Raw genomic sequence first — 27,558 nt, forward strand, 5'->3', positions numbered from 1 at the left:
TCAGGCTTTTCCTCCTTCTCTTTCTTTCAAGAGGAATAGTAATAAAGAAAGATTTAGTATTTTAGGATTTAGTTGGAGCCCTGTGTCCTCTATTGTCATTGTGTTCAAGGTTGAAAGTGAGAAAAGGGGGAATAAACAGTACACCTGAAAATTTTCTGTAGTAGCTGATAAATAACTTTTATCTTTCAGTCTTGTGAGTAGTATTTTGTATTACTACCACTTTATGATAGTTTAATATTTGAAAGGTAAAAATTGCTAATTCAAAACATTTAGATAGCACAATAATTAAGCTGTATATGGTCCTAGTCCATTCATTGGCATTTGCCCTGTATTAATAGACAGACTTTTTGCTGTTTCTTTTACAGATGTTGGCTGCTGGAGAAAATGATAAGGCCTTGCATGTCAGATCTGAAAACCCAGTTGCTGACTTAGAAAGTTCAAAAGAAAAAGAGATGAAAGGAGAAAAGCCCATTTTAAGAAAAACCTTAATTTTAGGTGATCATGGTGAAGAGGAATACATATTTTATTCACAGCCTAATCATTGCCAAAAGAAACTTGTAAGTATTTGAAATACAAGATAAATTCATTAGACTTGGATGTGATATGACAATTTGATGAGCAGAAAAGCTTTCTTTACTTGCATTTTTTCCCCTCTCCCTTCTTGCATAAAATGGATTGAACTTGTTTTGTGGACCAATCTGAAAGTTAGATTTGGGGACCAAAGGGAGAAATCAAATGTGGACTTGAAAGGAAAGTTAGAAGTGGCTGTCGGCATAATTAAGACACACTATAGCCTGCTGCACTTACAACTGTGGTAAGATATGTCAGCATCTCTGTTGTGCTGCATAAAGAAACATAGAAAACCCTGTAATTTTCAGAACTTCCCTAATAACCAAACCTTTCTTTTTTGTACACATGTAATTCTCTGACCAAAATATTTCGCATTGGATTTAGTTCAGTATGACTACTGCTGATGTTAGGGGCATGATTCAGTTGTCTAAATATAAGCATCTAGTGCCATTTTATATGTTCTTGAACAGGCTGTACATCCTATACAACTTTGGTGTCAGTGGCCTATCTTCCAGTACTGTTGTATTGGGTTTACGTGGCAAGGCTTTTGTAGCAGGGGGGACTGCAGGGGTGGACTCAGAGAGTTAGTCAAATATAATCTGCAACATTCAGAGGTAATGACAACTACTAGATTATCACATCTAGGAATTACGGCAACTACAAGATCTGCTAAAGCTGACAACTCTTCAATATGCTCTGTACTTCAATCACAAGAAGAGGCTGAAGATGCCAAGCCAAAGAGGAAAAAGCTGATCAGAGAGAAAGGACACCATCAGTTCCATAAGAACTTAAAGAACTGTCTTTCTAGAGCTTATTTCGATATAAAATCCTAGTTTGCCAGAGGACTTCTCATCACTAGTTATTTCATTCAGTTTGAGAGATGAGCAACAGTAAATAGTTCAGTGTTGATGGATGCTCTTAACTTTTCTAAAAACATGAACGCTGAAAGCTTGTGAACAAATGTGAACTCCAGAAAGAGGACTTTGGGAAGTTCAGGCAAGCAGGCACACAAATTTTTACAAGTTTATCTCTTTAGAGTGACCAAATATCACAGAAAGAAATAAAAGGACAAAATTGCCCTGGTAACTGGAATGTGATTAGGATAATCTAATTGGGTCTTTTAGATTCTGAAAAAATGCAGATAGAAAAAATGAACACTTTATCACTATATTACAAATTCATTTTATATGTCTATTCTATAACTATCAGCTAAGTTTTGCTTAGCTTTGAAGTCATTAATATATCAAAGAGACAAAAAGAAATTAATTAATAGTAAACCCCGAGGGCCAAGGGTGTTAGTTTCATTCCGTGAATAATGATTTTATAAAATATGTTCATAAAAATCTTATTATGATGAAAGTCTGAAGTAATGATATGACATATCAGTAGTTACATACCCTCCCCTCCCAAATAGAAATGAAATTATTTTTTGTGCTGAAATAGAATACTAAAGTACTGTACATTATGATGTGGTCAGTCAGTAACTTCCTGCCAGCTGGTGGCTAAAATTATATTCTCCCTAATACTTGAATCTTCCTCCTTTCTATTTTTCTCTACCTAGAAGAGTCTCACCTACTCTTTGTAGCCTCTTTTAAAACTCAGTGTTTTACAACTACCTATTTATTTAGGCTTTAAAAATATGCATGTATTGGGATATATCGGGGAGAGGGGGGAAGGATGCACAGTTATTGTATCAGAAACTAAATCTTTGGTTGTAATTTAGCGTATCCCATAAGACATATGGCTGTTTCTCAGTGCATATCAGGAACAGTGAGGTTAGTATTCTGTTACTTTAATGAAAACAAAAGTAGTCCCATTTCTAGTTTTAAGCAGTTTGATATTAGTATTCTTGATAGGCTTAAGAGGTCTGGGCAAACCAATTATTTTGACTCACTAATTAGCTATTATTAATATAAATTCTTATTTCTTAATAATAGTTCAATTTTTTTTTAATTATTTATTTTATCGAACACTGGAAAGTGTTTTTTCCTTGCTCTCTTGATAATCATTTTTTTACCTTCTAGAATGAGAATATACATTCTATAATGGCATAATTATTTTTGTTAAATATTTTCAGAAGGAAACAACTTCTTGAAGAATGTTAGTGTTTTTAATGAAATGTCCTGTCTCCATGTGATTTTTTTTTGTTGTTTTGTCTCAAATTCTGTCAGCAAGGTAAGGCCTTATTACAATGTATATTTAAAACATTTTAACTGCATATTTATCTTACACTGTACATATTTTTTTTTATATTAACAAACATTTATTCATATTCCCCGGCTATATTATCTTCTGTTGTATTTCTAACCAAAGAGGCAGATCCTGCTGTCCTATGAATTGTCAGTGGACTCCATTAATGATCCTCTTCGAAGACAGAGGTTAATGAGTGCAGCCACTGTTATTACAGATAATTTGGGTAAGTCATTCATTCTTCAGAGTTTTTTTCTACAGTGCTTGAGTAACTTGACCTAAGAGATCAAAATGTCACAAACAATCTACATTGTGTAGAAGTCACTAGGGGAAATCATGCTGTAGTCAAAAGTGAATTTCAATAAAATAAATATTCTCATACCTCACATAACTCTAACTGTAACTCAAAATTACCAAAGGTCATTCTCATCTGATCAATAAAGTCACTGGGGTCTGTGGATGAGGGGAGAGAAATTATGTCATTTATCTTGACTTTAGCAAGGCTTTCTGTAGTATTTTGTGTCTCTGTTGGGATGTTAAGGTCTTCATGAGTGGGCAGCCAGCTGATCAATGAACTGGTTGGATTATTGGGCTTTGAGAATCTGGTGGCTGTGTTGCATTATACCTTGGGTCAGGTAACAAAGGGAGCACCGCAGGGTTGTATCCCAGGATCCTTTTTGTCATCAGTGATCAATGACAATAGAGTATTTACTCTTAAAATTTGTGAGTGACACCAAACTGAGAGAGATCAGTTTGGGGTAAGGGGATCACTGGGGGTAAGAGCTGGACAGACTGGAGGAATGGGCCAGCAGGAACCTTATAAAAATTCAACCAGAGCAAACTTTTGCATAAATGCAAGAACCTCTTGAACAATATAGGCTGGGAGCTGGCTAACTGGAAAGAAATTTTGTGGAAAAGGTACTTGGGGTCCTTTTGGGAAGTGAGCTGAGCATGAGCTCAGCAGTCATGGCTGATAGCATCCTGGACAGATAGCATCTTAAAAAGAGCATAGCCAGCCAGAAGACTGAGAAAAGTAATTATTACCCTTAATTAAGCATTTGTTAGACAACATACTATGCCCAGTTTTGGTCCCCTCCCATACAAGAAATACATTGACGAGCTAGCCTGCGTTCAGCAGAATGCCACCAAGACAGCCAGGAGCTGGAATACTTGCCCTGCTCTGGGCTAGTTCATCCTGGAGGTGAGAAAGTTTTGAGGGTTTTGAATATCACTCTTCCCCTATATGGGACAATGTTTCCAGGAAGATAGAGGTGGGCTTTTCACAGTGGTGCACAGTAGGATGACAAGACACAACAGACATCACGCTTCATTGGGTTAGAAACTGGCTGGATAGCTGGGCCCAAAGAGTCGTGGTAAATGGAGTTAAATCCAGTTGGAGGCTGATCACTAGTGGCGTTCCCCAGGGCTCAGTGCTGGGGCTGGTCCTCTTCAATATCTTCATCGATGATCTGGACGAGGGCATTGAGTGCACCCTCAGTAAGTTTGCAGATGACACCAAGTTAGGTGCGTGTGTCGATCTGCTCGAGGGTAGGAAGGCTCTGCAGGAGGATCTGGATAGGCTGCACCGATGGGCTGAGGTCAACTGCATGAAGTTCAACAAGGCCAAGTGCCGGGTCCTCCACCTGGGGCGCAATAACCCCAAGCAGAGCTACAGGCTGGGAGATGAGTGGTTGGAAAGCTGCCAGGCAGAGAAGGACCTGGGAGTGATGGTTGATAGTCGGCTGTATATGAGCCAGCAGTGTGCTTAGGTGGCCAAGAAGGCCAACAGCATCCTGGCTTGCATAAGAAGCAGTGTGGCCAGCAGGGCTAGGGAAGTGATCATCCCCCTGTACTTGGCTCTGGTGAGGCCGCAACTTGAGTACTGTGTTCAGTTTTGGGCCCCTCGCTACAAGAAGGACATCGAGGTGCTCGAGCAACTCCAGAGAAGGGCGATGAATCTGGTGAGGGGCCTGGAGAACAAGTCCTACAAGGAGCGGCTGAGGGAGTTGGGATTGTTCAGCCTGGAGAAAAGGAGGCTTAGGGGCGACCTTATTGCTCTCTACAGGTACCTTAAAGGAGGCTGTAGTGAGGTGGGGGTTGGTTTGTTCTCCCACGTGCCTGGTGACAAGATGAGGGGGAATGGGCTTAAGTTGTGCCAGGGGAGTTTTAGGTTGGATGTTAGGAAGAACTTCATTAACGAAAGGGTTGTTAGACATTGGAACAGGCTGCCCAGGGAAGTGGTGGAGTCACCATCCCTGGAGGTCTTTGAAAGACATTTAGATGTAGAGCTTAGGGATATGGTTTAGTGGAGGACTGTTAGTGTTAGGTCAGAGGTTGGACTCGATGATCTTGAGGTCTCTTCCAACCTAGAAATTCTGTGATTCTGTGACATACTTTGAAAGAAAAGAGCTTCAAGCTATTTGTAAGGACAAGCTTTCACCATGAAGACAGTCAGACTTTGACCTCATAGATGAGCAGGGGGTTGGACTAAGATATGGGAGAAAACTTTCTTCATTTTATTCTGGATTTTTTTTCAATGCGTACTGCATCTGTGACTGTGCAGGTACAACTGACAGAAAAGTTAGTCTGGGTAATAAACATATGAAGAGATGGGTAATATCACCTGTTTCTGTAATTACAAGATTTGTTGATGATGATCTTTAAATGGCCTGTGACTAGTTTGTGTAGAATGAATGAAATATTTTTTTTTCTATCATGCTCACGAGTTTGATATTTTTTTCTCAATCTTTTCTATGATTGTTTGTCTTTTTCTTCATACAGTGAAATTCCAATTAGTATTACTAATGTCACTTTCCTTTTTTTTTTTTTTTTTTTTTTTTTTTTTTCATTCAGAATTGCAGGAGTCAAAGCTGAAATTCCCTTTAATTTGTAAACGTTTTGCTCAAAAGTATCTAATATGGAATTGTAGCCCATTCTGGAGATTAGTCAAAGAGAAGGTGAAATTTGTAATTTTGGATCCATTCGTTGATCTCATAATCATGATTTGCATTGTAGTGAATACCTGTTTCATGGCTCTTGAGCACCCCGACATGACACCCACTTTCAAAGACATGATTTATACAAGTGACAAGGTAAGTTAATACTACTGTAGAGTGAATATGGAGGTATTGTCCCAGACTGACTGGGTCAGCCTCGTAAGATGTATTTTTTCTGTGACTTTATAGTGAATTTCTTCTTCCTCTTCCCAGGTCTTCACCCTGATTTTTGCAGCAGAAATGGTCTTGAAAATCATCGCTCTAGATCCTTACTACTACTTTCAGCAAAAATGGAATATTTTTGATAGTGTAGTTGTTATGGTTGGCTTAATAAGTTTTAGTGCAAATCTGTCATTTTTCAGGCTGGTAATCATTTCTTTATTCTCTTTTTAAAAATGCCCATGTTGTATAGATTTATAAAATCATTACAGTGATACCCTCAAATTATTTTACTGGTGAATCTGTTAAATCTCTTTGTAAGTGAATAGTAAGCCAACATGAATGTTAGATTAGAATTAATATTAAATGAACATTAAAAAAAAACATTTAATATGTTTATTATAGTGTGTACATTGGATATAACAAATTCTATGGCACAGTGTTCCCCCTTAGAGATTTGACTTTGTGGGAAGTTCATCAGTGTTCTGTTTGGTCTGTACAATGGCACTGATCAAATACATTTCAGATCTTCAATCAGGAAAATGTATTATCCATTTTCATGAGCTTTAAAGATAGCAATGGTTCCTTACCTACATAACTTTTCCTTTTGGGTTGAGAATTGTAAAATAGCTGGCTTTCCTTAAGGCTTTCCACCTTCTTGGGTAAAAGGACTCTCTCTCAGATATAATGCCACTTTTTCCTATACCCTTGCAGTGTATTCAGAATTACATATACTAAATTTACTAATTATTTTTAATATTCTTCCTAGCTTTTCAGAGACATCACACCTGAAAAGTCAGTTGAATTCTGTTTCTTCTTTTGTATTGTGACTGAGTTTAACAGCTCAGAATTCTAATTTGACTTAAAAAGTCCTTTTTAATCATGAGGGTACATAGTATATATCCCATCCATTTTTCCAAGTCTGTGCTGTGAAACATAGAAAAACTTCTTTCCACTGTGATTTGATTATACGTGCTTGATGTAGTCCAAAATGCAGTCATTTCATAAACCTCGTCCAAGTTAGCTATCTGATTATTACTTCTGGTAGCTGTAGTACTGTGAGTAATACAAATGAACTTACACATGCTGTTATTTAACATAGCATTAACAATTTGAAAGCTTGCCTGAGCAGTTCTCCATCCTCAGCAGTATTAACCGTTTGAACTTAAGCACAGTACTTTTGGATTAGAACAGATAAAAACCTTTATTTGGGGGACAAATTATGATGGTCTTATTGGATATGGTCTTTACTGAAGCAAAGACAGCATGATAAATGCAGGATATCTTGTGTGTGTGTGTGTGTGGTGTGTTATCTGTGTAGTGTTCTGCTACTCATTCTTCTCTTCTGTTTTACTTGCAGCTCAGGATCTTCAAACTGGCAAAGATTTGGCCAGCCTTAAATACTCTTATGAAAATAATTCTAAACTCAGTTGGCGCTCTGGGTAACCTCACTCTGGTTTTGATTATTACCGTATTTATTTTTGCTGTAGTAGGAAAGCAGGTTTTGGGAAAATGTTATGAGACTAACTTCACAAAAATAAGTGTAAGCAGAAATTTACGCTGGCATATGAAGGATTTTTGTCATTCATTCCTGGTCATATTCCGAATATTATGTGGAGAATGGATTGAAACCATGTGGGAATGTATGGAAGTGGCTGGAGAACATCTGTGTCTTCTCATTTTCCTGCTAGTCCTGGTGATAGGAAACTTAGTGGTGAGTTTCAAGCTATTTTTCAGTTTTTACTGAATGAATTCAGTTACATTGACATCTTTTTTTTTTCCCTGAGACAATCATAATTCAAAGAGTATTCACATTATTCTATTTTCTGGATGTTAGTTAACATTTTATTTTTTTGTGTGTGTGTATCTTTCTCACAAAAGAGGTAGCCAATAATTAAAATACACAAAATAATTAATTCTACCAAAGTATGGAATTGCAGCACGTTCAATAATTTGGTGATAATTTGCTTTCTTCATCTGTTGTGTCACTGGGATCAACTAATCAAATTGCTTTTAATGCTTACCAATTTATCCTTACAGTATAAAAAGCCTACAGTACCCAGGTTTTCTACTCTGAGTGATTTATACTCATTCTAACATATGTTGTGAGCTAGTTTATTCTTCCTGCCTGCCTATCTTGCACAAATACTTTTCTCTCAACTTTTCACAATCTTCTGTCTTTAAGAAGCGTTGTTGGATTTTGTTTATAATAGCTGCAAATATATCAAACACATTAAGTACAGGATTTGTTAGACAATGCAATAAAATTTCATAAAAGACTGGGGTAAGTCCTCAGGAAACTGCCTAGTCTGTTTCTATACTCCAGTAAAGGATGAGTGATGCCTTAGTCCTGTTTTTAAAAGTCTCACTGATGAAATCTTTTTGTTTTTCTTACCCCAGAATGTTTTTCTGCAAAGCACAGCCTTGTTCAACAACTTAACATTGTTTGAAAATGTTACATTTACTTTTGCCTGTAGTAATCACATTTTTTCCCCTTATCTTTCTTCCCAAGAATCTCAAACTTTCTGGAAAATCCAGCATTTTAGTATACTCCCCCTCAGCCCCAAGTAGATGCTTTGGTAAAATACTCTATTACCATGAGCAGTCAGTTAATAATTGGAGGAACAAATCTTCTTATACTTGGTTTATCGGTCTATACCAGATCTCTTTTGATTACATTACTATTAAAATTTATTTTTGCCAACTGTTTTTCAATCAGTCTACTTCCTTGTACATTATGGATATCAGAACATATGAAAATATATTGTATATACTCCACACACACACTTCCTTCCTTTTTCTCCTGTCTTTCCTTCCAGAAGAAGCCATAACATATACAATTAATTTCCTATTATAATAGTAAATAATAGCGGTGGTAGATGAAAGAGAGAGTGAGATTTTTAATCTAAGGAAGGTTTGCTGAAATGCTATTTTTCTCTGTTAGAAGCAGCAGTGTCTTCAACTTACTTTATATACTTTAAGGTGCTCAACCTATTTATTGCCTTGCTGCTGAGTTCGTTCAGTACCGACTCCTCAACGGGACAAGAGGAAGCTGAAAAACAGTCTAAATGTCAGATTGCCATTGCACGGATTCACAAGGGCCTGAAGTCTGTGAAACAGAGAATTTTGGATAAATGTGGCAAAATAAAGAAAGGAAACCTCAGAACAGCCAAAAAGAATTATTTGGTGAAAACTTCTACCAAAGACCTAGAAGAAAATAGCTATGCCATGACAGATGTCACAAAGGATATACACAACAGTTTTTTTGACATTGGGTATTACAATACTGAAGAGAGTTCTTCAGTAACAAGGAAGTATGAGGAATTTTCAACTTATCGTAGTACCTGTGTTCCCATTGCAGCAGCAGAGACTTATACCGATGAAGGTGGTGATAGTCAGAGTGTGTACACAGAAATGGAATACAGAAAACGGGTAAGAAATGCTAATGTTTGACATTTTATTGTAACTTTCACCTGCAAATTCAGTCTTGAAGATTACTATGCTGTAACTAGATTACTTTGTTAATAATTGCATTTTATGAACGTCCGTTGTGGTATGGCTGTGAAGCTGACATGCTTTAAATCTATGAGAACAGGTATTTGGGCTCAAAATGCAGTTACCTAACGTTATGCCAAGGCCAAAATGTCAAAAACAGATGCTGGTTTTGGTTGGATTATTGTATGGTCAGTGTCTAGCTGGAATAGTGGAATGCATTTCCTAGGCTTTTGGTTGCAAGAGGAAGTATTGTCAGTGGATATCTGTGGACAAATTCTCAAAGAAGCAGAAATTGCTGATCACCTTAGAATCATCAGTGGCCATTTGAAATATGTTTTGAGTTGGATTATGTATTATGTTATGAGATATCTATTGCCTGGATTTTGTTTTGGCAAAAGGACTGAGATCTGATAGGAATCACTTAGCAATTCTGCATGGAACTGGAGACTGGCTGAGGCTGAGCTGGTTCATCAGAACTTAGTATGTTGGCTGCAGGAATCCACCAGTGGGATAAATGTATGCCTTGAGAAATGATACATGTCCACAGGATAACCACAGCACCAAAGTGTTTGGAATTGAGGAAGAAAGTCTTATTTTATGTGCCCTTAAAGAATATCGTTTAATTCTCTATAATAAGACAGACATGATAAGCTTTGTGGATGCTTTAGATTCTGTTAAAAAATTTAACTTTCAGAATAACTCTCATGAAGAAAAAGGTAGAACATCAATTGTTTTGCATTATTTCACTCAGGGAGACAGATTAAAACGTAGAGAGCAGTGCCAGAGTTCAAGCAGCTTCAGCCAGATTTCTGGGACTTCAGAAACTCTAAGTCGCTTTTCAGAAACGCACCAAAAGAAAGGACAAAATGAGGTATTCATAACTTTTGTCACCTTGCGGAATGTGCTAGAGATGAAAGTTCTCACAGTGGTTCTCTTATTCAGAGATGACAGGACAAGTAGTTTCCAAACAGTAACAAGTATAATTCATGCAGAAGATGGTGCATCTCTCTAGAGGTAATACTAGTTTAAAACATGGGGGTTTGTGTCTCATGAACAGCTGTGGCTACCGGTGTAACTTACTGTATTATTTTCTACAAAACAGTGGAACAGAAAAAACAAGGAACACATTTTCTTTAAACTCATCTGATATGTACTGTTCAGTTTTATGGATAATTGTTTGCTGTCATTCTTGGATGCAAAAATTTATTCTCTAGAAATGGTTCTCCAAAAAAAGCATAGCTCTGGTGCAAAAACTTTAGCTTATTCAAATGCAGTGCAGTTCCACATAAAAAAAGGTCATGGCGTGCTTCCAGAAAATTAAATGGAAGTTCAGTAACATTGGATCACTTCTGTATATATACATATATATATATATATATTCTTTATTTGGATCAGAAGGGAGTTTCATTTATTTAGAATATGGTGACTTTATTAAGGAAAAACAAATAAATTCTCTTCTGTGCCTTTCTTCTGTGCAGAGATTTGATGTTGGTAGCTATTCTGAAGCCAGCACTGTGGATCCAGTTGCTCTTACGGATATTTTTTCCCAGCCTCACAAATCACACCTGCCTAAGCCCTGTTTTGCAGAAAGTAAGAATATTTTATTTATCACAGTGACACCAAATGAACAAAGGTATCTGTTTGGAAATTTCCAAATTGACAGATACTGTTTGCCTGAGACACTTATTTGTACACATAAAAACTCAAATAAATGTACCTGATGCCAGCACACAACTGAGGCAGGACTGGGATGCCTGAACACAGGCATTTAGTACCATGTGAAATGTCTGAGAGTACCCACAGCAACTGCATGGGGATGGCAGAAATGACACAGGAACTGTAGGATATCCCAAATGGCCTAAAACAAATCTAAATACCTGTATGTTGATGGCAAAATGCCATCTTTGGAGTGTGATCCAGTCTTATATTGAGACACCAGACTGTAGGTATTTGTATGTAAGGGCATTTAAACACCTCCAAAGGGGTAGCTGGAGGTCACCCAGGATATTCATCTAGGGACCTGGTATCTGAAGTGGCACGTCAACTGGGTTTGTCTGAGCTCCCAGTACAGTGGGAGAATATTCCAGTACAGCTACTGTACTGGAAGATTGTACTGAAGATTGTACAGCTCATCCCAGGGTGGACACCTACATCTGATTGCCTGGACTGCTCCAGAGACTGCATTGACTCTGATGTTTCAATCCTGTTGACTTTAGAGATGAATGAAGAAGGGTGTTTTTGGAGCAAAATAGTGAACAATATAGTTGTAACACCTCTGTAATGCAATCAAGTGAAATAATCAGTAAAAATAATAATTTACTAAACCACTAGTGAGATAATATCTTTTTTTCAAATCAAAAAGAATAAATGCAAAGAATAAAATAAGCATTTTTTTTTTTTTATGTAGAATTGATAACATTTTAGATGAAACCCTTGCAGAGGGGCTTGTCTGCACAAAAGCTTCTCTACTTTTTCCATGTATGAGATGTTCTATTAAAAGAGATTACTGTTCTCTACAAATTCTGTCTTTTCTTTGGCTTTAGAACTTTTCAGCAACAATAAACATTCATTGTCCTACACTTTCTGTGGCTCCATATTTTCCATGAAACCAATATACTGTTCTTTTTCTTTTCAGGTTGTGTCGAATGTTCTCCATGTTGTGCAGTGGATATCACTAAGTTTCCAGGCAGCACTTGGTGGAAATTTAGAAAAACCTGCTACAAAATTGTCAAACATAGCTGGTTTGAAAATTTTATCATTTTTATGATAATATTGAGCAGTGCGGCACTGGTAAATTTAATTTAAATTCTCAAACTTTGAATGAATGATTGTCAGTAAAGGAAAGAAATCCTATTATTTTATTTCATTTATTTCTTCTTCTATTCTAGATGAGAGTATAATAAATGTATGGTTTTGTAGTTACAAGGTTCTCCTGCATTTGTCTAAGATACTTAAATGTATAGAATCATATTCTTTCTCACAGTTCTTTATGGAACTACTTCTGTGCTTAACCGGGAGGCTAGACCAGGCGCTGAAATTACTTATGAAAGCTTAAAAAATGGTTTACCTCCAAAGTTGTAAAGCAGACTAACTGCTCAATAAAACATTGGGTTCAAAATCACCCAGACATTAAGATGATCAGAATTTAAAAGTGAAGATGGCAGTAAACTGATAAGCTGGCCTAATGTTTAATTGCTAATCTGATTATGTCTGTGCCTAATGAAGAATAAGGTAATTTTTATTTGATTTGAAAACATATTCACTAAGTTTACTGAAAGCCGTCTACTGAAGTGAGAAAGGAAAGTGAGTTATTATTTAATGTACTGCAGGACCTAAGTTGAATACAAAAACATTTGGTATCGAGATGCAAAATAACAAAACAATAATTATTTATTTTAATCAAAGACTTCTTGGGGTGTTGAGAACTTTAATGTTCCTAAATCCTGATGTCTTCTTGCAAAAGGGGACTTGCCCACTTTCTGCTAATTTATAAAGTTGTTTCTTGATAAGAAATTTCCTTAACTAGCTAGAATAAAGAGATATCATACCTTCAGGCATGTCTGGGGTTTGGAAGTAAATTAAGTAAGATGGTGGTCATGGAAAAAATGCATAGAAAAGTGGTAAGTGCTGAGAGCAAGGAAAAAGTTAGCAATGAGAAGTTTTAAAGAGCATCACTTTTAATGAGCAGGTAGTTTGACTAATGGATGGAGATGAAGGTAGCTGAGGTGAAAGAGTGAAACTAATGACGTTAATTATCAAACTTGCTCAGAAAAAAAAAGTAGAAAATAGTAAACAGGATAAAGTACATCAACGCTGAGAGTTCTCAATTACCTACAGTCAAGTTACCAGTCCTGTGGACACAGTGACAGTTGCTCTGTAGATTTTTCTCCTAGTCATAGTAAAATTGAATGACCACTGTAGGAAGAAGCCACACTGGATACTCATCAGATGCCATTTTAAAGAAGGGTAAAACATAAATAAGGCAAAGTATGTGATTTTCAACCCACTTGAAAATGAGAGTGTAGTTATTTTACAATTTCGGTTTTTACTTCTAAGTATAAAACTAAGTAGGTTTTGCCAATATTTTAACATAAAATGCTTATAATAAACCAAACTGTATGTTCTTGTGCAATATAAAAATAATTTACCATGAAACTACTGAACAGTTTTAAACTGAAAATTTCTGAAATTCCAGGCATTTGAAGATATTAACCTCGAAAAGAGAAGAACAATTAAAATGATTCTAGAGTATGCTGATAAAATATTTACTTATATCTTTTTTATGGAGATGCTTTTGAAATGGATAGCTTATGGTTTGTACAGCTATTTCACAAATAGCTGGTGTTTGCTCGACTTCATAATTGTATGTGTAAGTATTGTACTCGTCTTATAATTTGAATTTTGATACTTTGTCTTAAAAACTACATGTGAAATTGGAGTATGATTAAACACATGTAAAATACAGATTCCAAAACTGAAAAGAACTGCAATCAAAAGTGACTGTAGGACAAATTTAAATGGAAATTGTACGTAATAATTAGAAGTTTCTTAAAACAAAACAAAAAATCCCACATTTATCAAGTTACTGTTGTTGAGGACCATATTGGTACACACCTTTTCAGCGTATAGCAAGAGTGTAATTAGCAATCAGAAATGAAATTAAAGGAAGTTAATTAGATATGATAGAAAAATGTGAAGGTACTGGCAGCTCCAGCATTTAGAAACATACTTATTCTGAATCCCAACAAATTTAAATAATGCATTCTTGCCATATAAGAACAAAGTATTTTTTTTTGTCAACAATACAACTGGAAGATACCGAAATTAAATAGTTTAAAATAAGGAATTCTAAATAATTGACTTCCAAGGACATCAAAGTAGCTGTTTGATAAGCTCTCTGAATATTTAGCATTGAAAGTTGTGAATACTAAGAAATTTCATCAGAAGAATCAATACTATGACTATTTAAAAAAGAATATAAAGCAATTACTCTAGCAATTAAAGATCTGCAATTTTCATTACAATGCTGACCAAAACAGGGGAAAACGTGAAAATGTCAGATGGCTAGACAATCGGATAAAAAAAACATTAATAGGAAGGAAGAGACAAATTATGAACTGGGGGGGGGGGGAGGGGACGGACACACGACCCTAATTGTTGAAAGAATTTTTCAGTTCATTTTCTGTCTTATGAAGATCTAAAATCAAGACTGGATGTCTTTTTAAAAATATTTTTTTCTAAAATACTATCTTAAGTTATAGTCAAAATGGGGAATTACTGGATACGCTTCTGAGAATAATTGTAAAGAAAATTAGAATAATTTATCTAAATAATTCTTTCTAGCCTTCTTAGTGTCTGACATAGTTACCAATAGTTACCAATTTCGTTGTTGTATTGGAATTTTGAAGTATTATATGAACTGATTTTGGAAAAAAATAATTAATTGGAATGAAAGAATGACATTATTTGAAAAATGTCAGAAAAGAATGAGGTAAAATTCCATCATAATAGCTTTAAGTGTATATTTTTTGCATTTGATTTATTGGTCAAAGATGCTATGACAGTAAGTCTGCAATTGTCTACTGACACAAATAAAATAACTTTTTAATTTTATGCCAGTCAATAATCTCAATTTCAATTCAATTAACACAGCTTTCATTTGTTTCCTGGGGACTAAAATCTGTTTCCCAAGACAAATTACTTTGTTCCCATGGGAGTGCCCTGAAATCTCTCAGGACGCTGAGAGCGCTGAGGCCTCTTCGAGCTTTGTCAAGATTTGAAGGGATAAAGGTAAGGATCTTGGGAGCGGTGTGTATGTTTTGTAATAGCTGCTTTGGAAAAAATAAGAACTTGACTGGTCATGACCCTGAGCAACTTGTTCTAGGTTGGAGCAGTTGATCTGTGTTTCTGTTGTATTATGTATTTCTAGTGAATATTATACAAGGCCATGATAAAAGGCTTGGAACTTTCTCATAATGATAGCAATGAAACACTTCTACAGTGGTTATTGCATGAGGTTCATTTTGATCTGGAGGGCAAGCTGGTATTCTCTTACAAAACTCCTCCAAGATAAACAAAGATTATTTATCATGTTGTAGTATATGCAGATTGTTCTCCTATACTTGCTTTTTAGAGTCCATAGCTACCACACACTTGTCTTTTTTTTATATATTTGATTTACTCAAGGATAATTCTGGCTGACATCTGTTTTAATTCCTCAGAATGACAAGATAGAAACCACAGAATTACATACTAAGACAAGATTGATGTTGGGCTGAAGGCTGGCTTTAATTGTCATCTGCTAGTTTTTATATGGGTGAGAATCTGCAATAGATAGGGGAGAAAAAATAATTGTTTTTGTTGTTGTTGTTGTTTGTTTGTTTGAGAATATGTTCTATTGAATGTGAAAAAGTCATTCTTTTCATCCATTTTATTTATTTAAGGTTGTTGTGAATGCACTCTTGGGAGCTATCCCCTCAATCCTGAACGTTTTACTCGTCTGTGTTGTCTTCTGGCTCCTGTTTAACATTGTAGGAGTAAAACTACTCGGAAAAAAGTTTTGGAAATGCACACTGAAGACAGGAAATATCAGTGAAATTAAAAACAAAACTGATTGTGAAAACAGTAATGGAACATGGGTGAATAATGCTGTAAACTTTGACCATGTTGGAATGGGATACTTGGCTCTTCTCGAAGTGGTAAGTTCTCTAAGAGCATGCTCAGTTTCAATTTCTTCAAGGAAAGAGCAGCCCAACCACAGAATGCTACTGCACTTCTGTTTATCTCACTGAAATTGGGGATTTTTTTTTAGCTTAAATAAATATTTTTCATACACATTTCAACACTGTAGTGTGTGCATCTTTGTGTTAAAATCAAGCACACTGTTTCATGGCTTTTTGATTTCATTTTAATTTTGATAAGCACACTAAGCCTGAAACAGTCTGATACTGAGTTTAAATTAGTCTCATTTTCTTTAGATTAGAAATTACCCATGTTGGGTAAGAGAGAAGGAGCATGGTGGTGCTGTTTATATTGTCTGTTACTATGTAAGTCATGAAGAGTATGGATGCTAATTTACTGATCTTCCCAGTACCACAACAAAGGAGACAGAAGCACTTTTTAAAATGGTTATCCTCATGTCCTGTATAGATTAAGTTCTTTGCCCTACATCCTCCACAGCCTTCTAGAATTCTGCAGAATGCATAAATTAATTATGCAACTGTTTTTAGGCGACTTTTAAAGGTTGGATGGACATTATGTATGCAGCAGTGGATTCACGTGAGGTACGTCACTAAAATGAAATTAACTTATTTTTCCTTCCCTTCTTTACCTTTTTATACATACAATTCACTTTTTTCAGTTTTGTTTGCATTATCAAGTCAGAAATGCATGCAGATGAATGCTTCAAGCTATGTAATGAAAAAATAATCCTGAGAATACCAAATGCCTGAAACTTAGATGAAAGAAAATTGGTCAAAATAATGATACCACACAAAAGCCTGCCTACTTTATCAAGAATGCAAGGGCAAGATGTTGCAAGTTTTATACAAGTCTTTTTCTGGAAATAGAATTGAGAAGGCCTTGGAAGCATTAGTCCTCTGAAGCAAATTTTCTTTCTTTTAAATGTATACAGTAGCATTAAAACAGCATGCATGTTTAGCAGGTATTCCTAGAGGTTTCTTCCCTTTGTTTGATACTCTTACTATTTCTTCCCCATTTCTGTGTGCTGTTTCTCACTCTCACTAGTACAATATGATTTAACTTTTTACGTGTTTAATTTAATTGCCTTTTCCTTATTCATGCAAACACTAACTGTGAAGTAGCTGCTAATTAAAAGTAAGATCATTCCTTGTAGGGCTGTTCATAGTGAGCTGGTATTTTAAAAGTGCTTCTTGTCTGGGATAGCATTCAGGAAGATGACAATTCACTGACTTGTTTTAGCCTGAGTTGTTTTTCTCATCTAGGCATTCAGAGTATTCCTTCTGATTGGAACTAATCATCTATTATTTAAGAGTAAGAATTTTTGCTAGAGCAAGGTTTATGCATCTTCATTTGTAATTATCTTTACATACAGCCAAAAGACAGAACAAGACAATTGTTCTACTTGTACATGTAAATAAGGTTTTAAATATGCATAAATAATCTATTGATCTTTACAATAAAAATGTTGGTTGTTATAAATTTTGGAAATGACAAAGCTGTTACTATCCAGTTTTTAGTAATAATGTTTTCCTGTTTGGATTTTTTTTTTTTAACAGATAGATGAGCAGCCAAGCTTTGAAGCATTCTTACCCATGTACTTTTTTTTTGTGATTTTTATTATTTTTGGATCTTTCTTCATGTTGAACCTTTTCATTGGAGTGGTTATCAGCAATTTTAATAAACAAAGGAAAAAGATAAGTACTGTATGAACTAATTTAGGGTCTCTTCTAATCCTGATTTGATTAACTGTATGTTTGTTTGACATCTAGATATCTAACATTTTCAGATAACTATTTGACTGGAGAAATTTAAAATAAAATTTAGTTTCAGGTTTTCAAAATAGGATTCTTGTTGCTAGCTCATGCTTAAGCATTGTTTGGCGCTTTTCTTTCATTTAGTAATTTACCTGTAAATCCTGTTTACATGATAGGTCCTTCTGTTCTAAGTGGAAGGATGGGGAGAAGGGAGTAGATAGTTTTAGAGAAGTCAAAAAAAGTGTTATATAGACTTTGCTACAGCAGACTGGAATTCTTTTCTTCTTCTTTGAGGATTAATTTTGGAGAACAGAATAACTCTTTTTGCTGAGAGGAAACACCTAACAAATTTGGTAAGGATAGTCAAAACCCATGACTGCTAACAGGAGAAATAGCCAGTGCTTTCCTGGTAAAGAAACTTGAAAAGGTCTTCTTAATCAGAACTTCTTCTAAAGTAGCTACATTTTAAAAATCTGGTCTTCAATAAAGTCCTCTGCAGATTAATTTACTGAGTTTTTAAAAAAATCTGTGGTGAGATCCATGCCATGGCCCTAGAAAGAAGACAGCTAACCCTTTGTTAAAGCCCATGAAACACTGATTGCTTGCTCTACTCATAGTTCTTAGATTACCTATTATTTTTATTCATTAAGAAATTGAAGTAAAAATCTCGGAATGGAAAACACAGCCAGAGAAAAGAAACAGTCAGCCTTCCCAGGTACACTTCAGCTTCTTTGTGCCAGAAGATAATACAAAGCATCTGGAGCCTTATTTATTATCGATAAATATGTCAACTGAGTCCTCTTCAATTGAAGTTTAATCAGTCCCTGATTCATTTAGGGACTGAATATGCCCAGAATATTAAGGGCCTCTAGTCAATTAATCCACTTGGAAGTCTTAAAACCACTAAGCATTTTGCTCATTAAAAATATACCACAAAATGGTGTACCACAAAATGGTATACTGACGGGAAGTTTACAAGTTCAAGGTGCACGTTTGGAAAACAGAATCTCCATAGGATCAATTTAGTTATTTCCATAGGCTGACTTACACACAAAGTGTGAAAGAAGTACTGCCTTAGGTAGATATATTAAGAAAATAAATAAATAAGGTGCACAAGAAATTTTTCTGCTCTCTGCACCAGAATCACTTAAGGTGATTCTCCACTTCTACTCTGATCTCATGAAACCCCCCTCGAATGCTGTGTTCAGCTCGGGCCAGAGCACAGGAGAGAATCCAGAGGAGGCCACAAGGATGCTCAGAGGCTGGAGCACCTCTGCTGTGGAGCCAGGCTGAGGGAGTTGGGGTTGTTCAGCCTGGAAAGGAGAAGGCTCCAGGGAGACCTCACAGCGGCCTGCCAGGGCTTAAAGGGAGCTGGGGAGGGACTCTTGGGCAGGGGTGTAGGGATAGGACAAGGGGGAATGGCTTCAAAATAAAAGACGGTAGATTTAGATTAGATATTAGGAGGAAATTCTTCCCAGTGAGGGTGGTGAGACCCTGTCCCAGGCTGCCCAGAGGAGCTGTGGCTGCCCCATCCCTGGCAGTGCCCAAGGCCAGGCTGGATGGGGCTGGGGGCAGCCTGGGCTGGTGAGAGGGGGCCCTGCCCATGGCAGGGGGTGGCACTTGGTGGGCTTTGAGGGCCCTGCCAACCCAGTCCATCCTATGGTTTCATGGTTCTATGAATTTAAATTGAATTTTCAGAGATTTTGCTGGAGTGATCGGAAGTGCACATGGCCTACAAAAAATTGTTACAGGTTTGTTTTATAAAAAGATAATCATTCAATGATTTTATGATGGCTTCTCCTGGATACTTGGTTCAACATGATTGGTAGGTACAGATGGCATAGATGGTACTAGGAAAAGTACCAGAAATTCATAACAAAGAAAATCCCATAGAACTTGGTCCCAGAGTAGTTACTCATAATCCTCCATTGACTTTCTAGCCCAGCCATATGCTTTTTTCCTACCTTTCCCAAAAATATAAATGAAAAGTATTTTAATTATTGATGAGTCTTAGGTCATTGTTAAAATATGAAATAGATTTATAAAAACAACAGAAAGTTTCTTACAGTTGAGGAATCTGAGTCAGGAATACTGAGTGGACTAGATTTTCACAATCAAACCTCGATCATTTTTTTTCAGTACATCTTTTCAAAGAAGATGGGGAATACTGAAGAAACTTTTTTTTTTTTTTTCTGTGTAGTCTTAAATTCCATTTAGAACAGCTGTAATTCACTTTTTTATGTAGATAAACTTGCTGGTATTTATTTAGTTGACTGTTTAAATGTCTACTGAACAACAGTAATTTTTCCCTTTACTTAGGTGGAAAAGATCTATTTTTAACTGAGGAACAGAAAAAGTACTATAATGCCCTAAAAAAACTTGGATCCAAGAAACCTCAAAAACCCATCCCAAGACCACTGGTGAGGCCACCCTAAATGGAATGTGGTATCAAATATAGATGGTGACCATATTTAATCGAAGCAACCAGGCATCTGGAAATAAATTTATGAGTTAGAGATGATCATTATCCTCATTCCATATAGATATTCCATAATCTTCCTTACAGATAAAACTTTTTAATCTTCCTTACAGATTAAACTTTTATAAAAAATTTCCCCAACTAGATGGGATTATTGCAGGAGAATAAGTAAGGAGTAGTACATGCTACTCATTATTTACTTTTAAATCATCTTACTCTTTAGTTCCTCAAGTTTTTTACTTTAATTCCAGTCCTGAGTTCATATGTTAACTATTCATTGTTTTTCTTGCTTATGAGTTTTTAATTTGAATTGCTTACAGTAAAATGTCTGCTTCAATAAGTATTTCTATAAAAAGAGCAATCACAAAGTACTCTGACTGTTTTCCTGCTAATTATTTTTTTCTAAAGAAATGTAGTTGCATGATACCTGAAAATACTTGGCCAAGTACTGAGTGTTTTCCTTGAAAGGCTAAAGAAAACTCCTAAAAATGCTTCTGGTACCTTATTATTAAACTTATATTCTCTTAAATTCCCCTTCTAAGCAAAAATCATTTGATTGTTGACTGGGTCTTAGAAGTAGCATTAATCAATTCTCTCTCTCCACAGAATGTGTTCCAAGGATGTCTCTTTGATATAGTATCACACAAAGCATTTGACATTAGTGTCGTGACTCTCATCTGTCTAAATATGGTTGTCATGATGGCAGAAAATGACAACGAAGCTGTCAGGAACGTTCTTAAAAATATCAACTATTTTTTTGTGGCAGTATTTACTGGGGAATGTGTCATAAAAATACTAGCCTTGCGACATTATTTCTTCACCAGTGGCTGGAACATATTTGATTTAGTTGTTGTGATCCTCTCACTAGCTAGTAAGTATCATCTGCTAATAATTTGTCTTACCAGTACTAAACAAAATTTCAGTATGAAGTTACCACTTACATATATCTGACAAAAAATTCCAGATCCAGTGTACTTTTTCAAACCATGTTCTTCTAAAGAAGAACATGTTACTTCTAAAATTGTATATGTTGTTTTCCATTATGTTTTTCCAGATATATATTAAAAGATAAATTGATAGTTTCCTTTCATCTTTCTTTTCCTTTCCTTTCTCTATCCTTCCTCTCACTCTTCCTTCCTTTAAAAAGTACGAGTTTTATTAAGCAATTTACAGAATAGCAAATTAATGCAGTGATATCTTTTCTAAGTTATTATATGTAAGTAGTGCTCTTCATAATTTTGATTTGCAAGTAACCACATTAACTGTCATTTCACAGTAAAAGTAAATCCAGGTTAAAAATACATTTGGATGCAAAATGGAAACTTCTATCTCCTTTTCCAGGACTTTATTTTAAGAAGCCAGGTTGCAAGGGCTGATAAAGAAAGATCAGGAGAGTTGCTCAGCACCATTATAAGTCTAGGGGACTGTTTGTGACTGTGGAAAATCTCATTAGAATTTGCTTAGTTTTTGTTGATGTTGTTTGTTTTTTTAAATAAGATCATGTGTTTGTCACTTTTTCAGAAGAGTCAAATATTAAGTTTCTTGTGGAGTTTATTTGGTCTGTTTGGTCTGCCAGAATTAGGTTTTATCATAGAATAAAGAAGAGGACAGGAAAGAGTTCTTTGCTTTTCCCTAATCACAATACCCCTTTGCTATCCCATGAAATCCAGAAGAATGCAGATTCTTAGGTCTTCTATTTGTAATCATACATTACCTCTGTGTTACTGAAGGTGATAGTAGGGTCACAGAATGAGGTGTGATGGAAGACTAATAGTGAAGACAATTTTCCTTTATTTTCTTTTTGATCTTCTCTGATCTCATTCAAATACAAAGCATTAATGAAAGTCTTAATGTTTAGCATGTGGCCTGGGCCAACAGCTAGGAGATGAGCCCCAGGACAGGAGCTGAATGGATTAAAAAGGATTTTTTAAAAGTACTTCAGCAATGCGTAACTTCATGCACTGAATTACAGAAATCTGGAAGGATGCAGTTTCCATACTATACATAAGCTCAGTACCTTTGTAAAGATATGTAAAGATATTACAATTTGTTTTGCTTTTCCTAAGCTCTTTCATAAGCAATTGCAGTATTAATGATAATGTTTCTATGGAAAGTGATATAATATGATCAGTGATAATGTTGATTGCTTTCAACACCTGAAGCACAGAATATAACAAAATGAACATAAGTATGGAATTTCATTGATGTGTCTTGACAACATTTTGGTTTCTTTTTCTTTTCAAAGCTATTGGACTTGCTGAAGGCTTTTCAAGCTTCTTCTCTCCCACGCTTCTGAGAATTTTTCGTTTGGCACGAATTGGACGAATACTGAGACTAATTCGAAAAGCTAGAGGAATTCGAACTCTTCTTTTTGCGTTATTGATGTCTCTTCCTGCTCTGTTCAACATTGGTCTTTTGCTTTTCCTGGTTATGTTCATTTATGCTATTGTGGGCATGACAAACTTTGCCTGTCTTGGCTGGGAAGATGGGATTGATAACCTTTTCAACTTTCAAACTTTTGAAAGTAGCATACTCTGTCTCTTCCAAGTTATAACATCAGCTGGCTGGGATGGACTTTTGAGTCCTCTGATAAAAGAACCTGCATCATGTGCTCCCAACTTAAATATGACAGATAAAGACAGCAATAGTTGCAGAAATAAGGTCGTTGGTATCACATTTTTTGTAAGCTATGTCATTATATCGTTTCTCATTGTTGTAAACATGTACATAGCTGTCATTTTAGAGAACTTCAGTGTTGCCACTGAAGAAAGTGCAGATCCGCTTTGTGAGGATGACTTTGATATGTTTTATGAAACCTGGGCAAAATTCGATCCTCAGGCAACACAGTTTATTGAATATTCTGCTCTTTCAGACTTTGCAGATGCACTGGCAGAACCTTTACGCGTTCCAAAGCCAAATACAATTCAGCTCATATCAATGGACCTCCCTATAGTGAGTGGAGATAAGATCCACTGCTTGGATATCTTGCTTGCTTTCACTAAAAGGGTCTTAGGAGAATCTGGGGATTTGGATAGTCTGGAATTACAGATGGAAGAAAAATTTATGGCTGCCAATCCATCAAAAGTTTCCTACAAGCCAATTACTACAACACTTAAAAGAAAACAAGAGGAGGTGTCAGCTCTTGTTATTCAAAGGGCCTTCAGGAGGCATTTGGTGCAGCGATCTTTGAAACGCAAATCTTTCTTACACCGTCATAAACATCGTAACAGTGGTGTCTTTGAAGAAGAGACACATGAGAAGGAAGGTCTTATTCCATCAAGGCTTAATGGAAATTATGGTAGGAAGATAGACAAATCACAAACTACATCTTCCGTATCTCTCCCTTTATTTTATGATGGTATTGCTGGAACAGATAGTGATAATGTGGACACATAGTTTAGCCCAGGCTGCAGCATTTTTACTAAACCAATGAGAATTATTTTGAAATGGAGAAAATCTTCAAATTCTAGTAATTGGATGAAGAAAATATCCTTAATTTACAATAGTTATAGTATCCTTTAGGTATTCTGATTGTTCAGTTTTGCAAATGCTCCTTCAAATAAGTAGAATTTGCACAACTATGTCATAAATATTAGAAGAAAATCAAACCGTGGATTTTTTTTTTCCCTCAGCTACTGGAATTGGTGTGTTAATTTTTATTTCTGTAATTTTTGTATTACTTCATATTTCTGTTACGATGGGAGAAATCTCACAAGATCAGTTGTAATTTTAACATGATTAATAGGCACACAAGGCTGTAGAACAATGTCTCTTCAGAGATAAAGTCTGGTATAAAAAATTGGTTATTGTGGGAAAATGAAATAATTACTACATTTTCTGTGAAGGAGCTCACTTAGGATATTTAAATAAAGGATACTTTAAAAGCCACTAATTTTTAGGTTGCCTGAGACCATCTTTCTCCTAATTCCTTTGGGAGTATTCATTTACACTTATGAATTTTTAGTTATCTTTACATGTGCACCTAAACAGATTTAGGAAATCATCCTCAGGTAACTATGCTTGAAAGTTATATGTAACTTGTTCCTTGTATTCCATTGTCATTGATAAAGATGTTGAAGAGCTTGGTCCCAAGACTGACCCCTGAGGGACACCACTTGTGACTGGCGTCCACCCAGATATAGAACCATTGACCAAAACCCTTTGGTTGTGACCAGCCAACCAATTCTTTATCTATTCTAACAGTCCATCCTTCAGATCCATACCTCTCCAATTTAGAGAGAAGAATGTGGTGAGAGACCACATCAAAGACTTTGAAAAGCCTATTCATAAAATCCCGAAGTTAGGTAAACTTTACTTAATGAGATCCTTCAAATGGAATGATTATAAGCACTGCATGTCAGACCCTACTTAGTAGACAGACCTTTTTAAGGAAGCTCTGGGGAAAACCATTTTCTCCTTCATGAAATGATGAAAAGTAGGGATAAAAAATTAGCTCTGATGGCTCTGATGATTCTATTGCTCAGAACACCCAAAGGGCTGCCCTGAGGGAAATCATTTTTTGGAACTTCTCCATTTCGTGAAAGGTCAAATATGTATCACGCAAGACTGATGATACCTGCCTTCTTGTACATGTATCTTATACAATAACAGTAAAATGTTAGAAGCCCATTTATGACATCTTCTTGTACTTAAGAGAGAGCTTTAAAGCATGTTAAGCAATTCATGTGTTTTGTAGTGACTCTTCAGCAATAATAAATTCTAATCACTATGGAAATTAAATAATCTCAGTATAACAGGCTGGAGAAATGAGCTAACAGGAACATTGTGCAGTTCAACAAAAGCAAATGATGAGACCTGTACCTGGAGAGGAGGAATCTCGTGCACTAGTAGATGGCTGGAAGTGATGTTTGCAGAAAAGGTATTAGGAATCATAGTAGACATTGTCCCTAGGGGTGTTCAAGGAAAGGTTGGACATGGCACTTAGGGACATGGTTTAGTGGGTGACATTGGTGGTAGGGGGATGGTTGGAGTGGATGATCTTGAAGGTCTTTTCCAACCTTAATTTTTCTATGATTCTATAATTCAGTGTGGGAGAACTGTGATAATAATGGTTGCAAAAATCAAAGGATTTTGTGCAAGATGTATTGTTTCAACCAAATCTTAAGAATTACTGTACACAAAATTTCATCATTATACTTCATCCAAACATCATGGAAAGTATTACTTAGTAATCTGCAAAAAACATCACAGAATTCTTAAAAGACAATCTTTTTTTAAAGTCAGCAAAAACATTTATTACATTGGCTCTGAAAAAAACAAAACAAAACAAAACAAAACACAACACACTTATGTATGAGCATATATTAATAATTACTTTTTTTTTTTTTTGTTTTCAGTTCAGTTTGATATGTGAACTGATCTAGTTGTCTCAGAACTAGTAATGAAGTAGAACTACTTTAGGTTATTTAATAAAAAGTTCATATGCATATGCAATTATGTAATTCTGTCTGTTTTGTAAGAGGTATCTTACCCTTCAGTTTTAGTTTATTACAACACACAATCTGTTTTAATGGGTAGAACTGCAGTAATATAACTTTCCAAAAATAGCTACATATTAGGACAAGATAACTGCAAATGCTTTACTTGTTATAGGGAATCAGAAGAGATTTAGGAGTCTTAGGACAGCTATAGCAGGAACAATAAGGTAATTACTCAATTTTTGCTGTCATTTCCTGTACTAAACACTATTAAAATATGACAGATAGTCAAATCTAAGCTATTTGTAGGACAGATAAAGGCATGTCAAATCTAAGAGTTAGTGGGTTTAGATACAGGTATGGTTTGAACTACCTTTATGACTTTCAGAAGAGTTCACATTCAGAAAAAAAATTGTCAGAGACGACTCATGAATTTGTACTCAGCATCAAGAGCACTGGGCAGTATGATGCAGAGGGACTTGGTCGGTGTGCTTGGAGCCAGCTCCTGTCCAGCACAGATTGCTTTTGTGAAGGCGGTGCAGGCGGTGCATAGTGATGCTTTTGAGGCAAAACTATTCTGTTTGGTGTGAGCTGCAATGAGCTGTCAGCTTTTGTTCAACGAGTTACCATTAGATGGCAGCATTTACTACACTTTAGAATATGGCCAGTCAAGTGAAACAGATGACACTTCATCATGGAAGCATTAAATTAATTGTAAGTAACTTGGATAATTTTTTTTTTTATTTTATTTTATTTTATTTTATTTTATTTTATTTTATTTTATTTTATTTTATTTTATTTTATTTTATTTTATTTTATTTTATTTTATTTTATTTTATTTATTTATTTTTTTCCCCTGGGCTCTGAAGTCAGCCACGATTTTTGGTAGGGGCTTGTTCGCTGACTGTGTTCTGTTTTTTGCATGACTGACAGATCTTGATCATTGTCATCTACTGCATCCTGAACGTATCTGTCCTCCTGCACCAGTGGATCCTCCAGGGGTTAGTTTTATTTGTTATCTGTTACTTTGAACAGAAGGAAAATTCCTTCCTGATTCTCAAGCTAGCAATACAATATCTGAAGTTTTTCTTTAGACAGGCATGTACTCCCTCAGTTTATCTCCAGTTTGACAAATTGAAACACAACTTTCCATTGCTCTGCTACCAAGAACTAGTCATAAATTATTAGAAATCAAATTCCACGTCTAGTACAAATTAATGTAGCTGAAGTACTTTCAGAGGGTTTGTCAACCTAAGAGACATATTGGAGTAAGTCCAGTGGAGGGCCACCAAGACGGTGAAGTATGTGGCTTTTGAAGAAAAGCTGAAAGATTGGTTTGTTTAGTCTTAAGAAGAGGTGAAATGATAGGTCTTAGTTCTGACTTCAGCTACCCAATGGGTATTTATAGAGAAGTAAGAGTCTTTCAGGGGTACACAGTCAAGAGGCACAAGTTACAACAAAGAAAGATCTGGTTAGACGTTGGAAAAAAAAATCCACATTGTGGGTGGATAACCATTGGAACAGATCACTTTGTGGTAAAACCACCACAAAGTGTTGTAGGATTTTCCTTGGAGAAAATCAGAAATTGACCAGAGAGGTCTCTGAGCAACCTGATCTAACTTCAAAGTTTTATCTATCTTTCCAGATGCATCTTCCTTTGGTTGATTGAATGAATTGCTCTATGACTCCATGACAGTAGACACATGCTTTTCAAACTAATGTTACAGACACAAGACTTATCCTCCTGATTCAACAACCATTTATATCGTTTATAT

General features: G+C 35.8%; 1 protein-coding gene across 4 annotated transcripts in view; it reads left to right on the forward strand.

The window, feature by feature from the left end:
• Positions 1–24,690, forward strand: part of LOC311432691 (sodium channel protein type 5 subunit alpha-like) — a 46,079-nt gene extending 21,389 nt beyond the window's left edge. For 3 of the 4 annotated variants that reach the window (XM_084511140.1, XM_084511143.1, XM_084511141.1), the window contains 17 exons: positions 366–557; positions 2,884–2,986; positions 5,614–5,852; positions 5,970–6,122; positions 7,276–7,629; positions 8,898–9,347; positions 10,162–10,281; positions 10,889–11,000; positions 12,046–12,200; positions 13,606–13,779; positions 15,063–15,200; positions 15,854–16,108; positions 16,640–16,693; positions 17,669–17,810; positions 20,186–20,286; positions 20,952–21,216; positions 22,591–24,690. In XM_084511140.1, coding sequence (XP_084367266.1) covers positions 366–557; positions 2,884–2,986; positions 5,614–5,852; positions 5,970–6,122; positions 7,276–7,629; positions 8,898–9,347; positions 10,162–10,281; positions 10,889–11,000; positions 12,046–12,200; positions 13,606–13,779; positions 15,063–15,200; positions 15,854–16,108; positions 16,640–16,693; positions 17,669–17,810; positions 20,186–20,286; positions 20,952–21,216; positions 22,591–23,741 — 4,158 coding nt within the window. In that variant the 3' untranslated portion in view covers positions 23,742–24,690. The remainder of the gene's footprint in view (positions 1–365; positions 558–2,883; positions 2,987–5,613; positions 5,853–5,969; positions 6,123–7,275; positions 7,630–8,897; positions 9,348–10,161; positions 10,282–10,888; positions 11,001–12,045; positions 12,201–13,605; positions 13,780–15,062; positions 15,201–15,853; positions 16,109–16,639; positions 16,694–17,668; positions 17,811–20,185; positions 20,287–20,951; positions 21,217–22,590) is intronic. The other variant, XM_084511142.1, reaches the window with a different exon arrangement.
• The last annotated feature ends 2,868 nt before the right edge of the window (positions 24,691–27,558 follow it).

Source organism: Aythya ferina (genome assembly GCF_964211825.1).
Source record: "Aythya ferina genome assembly, chromosome: 2".
Classification (NCBI taxonomy): Eukaryota; Metazoa; Chordata; class Aves; order Anseriformes; family Anatidae; genus Aythya; species Aythya ferina.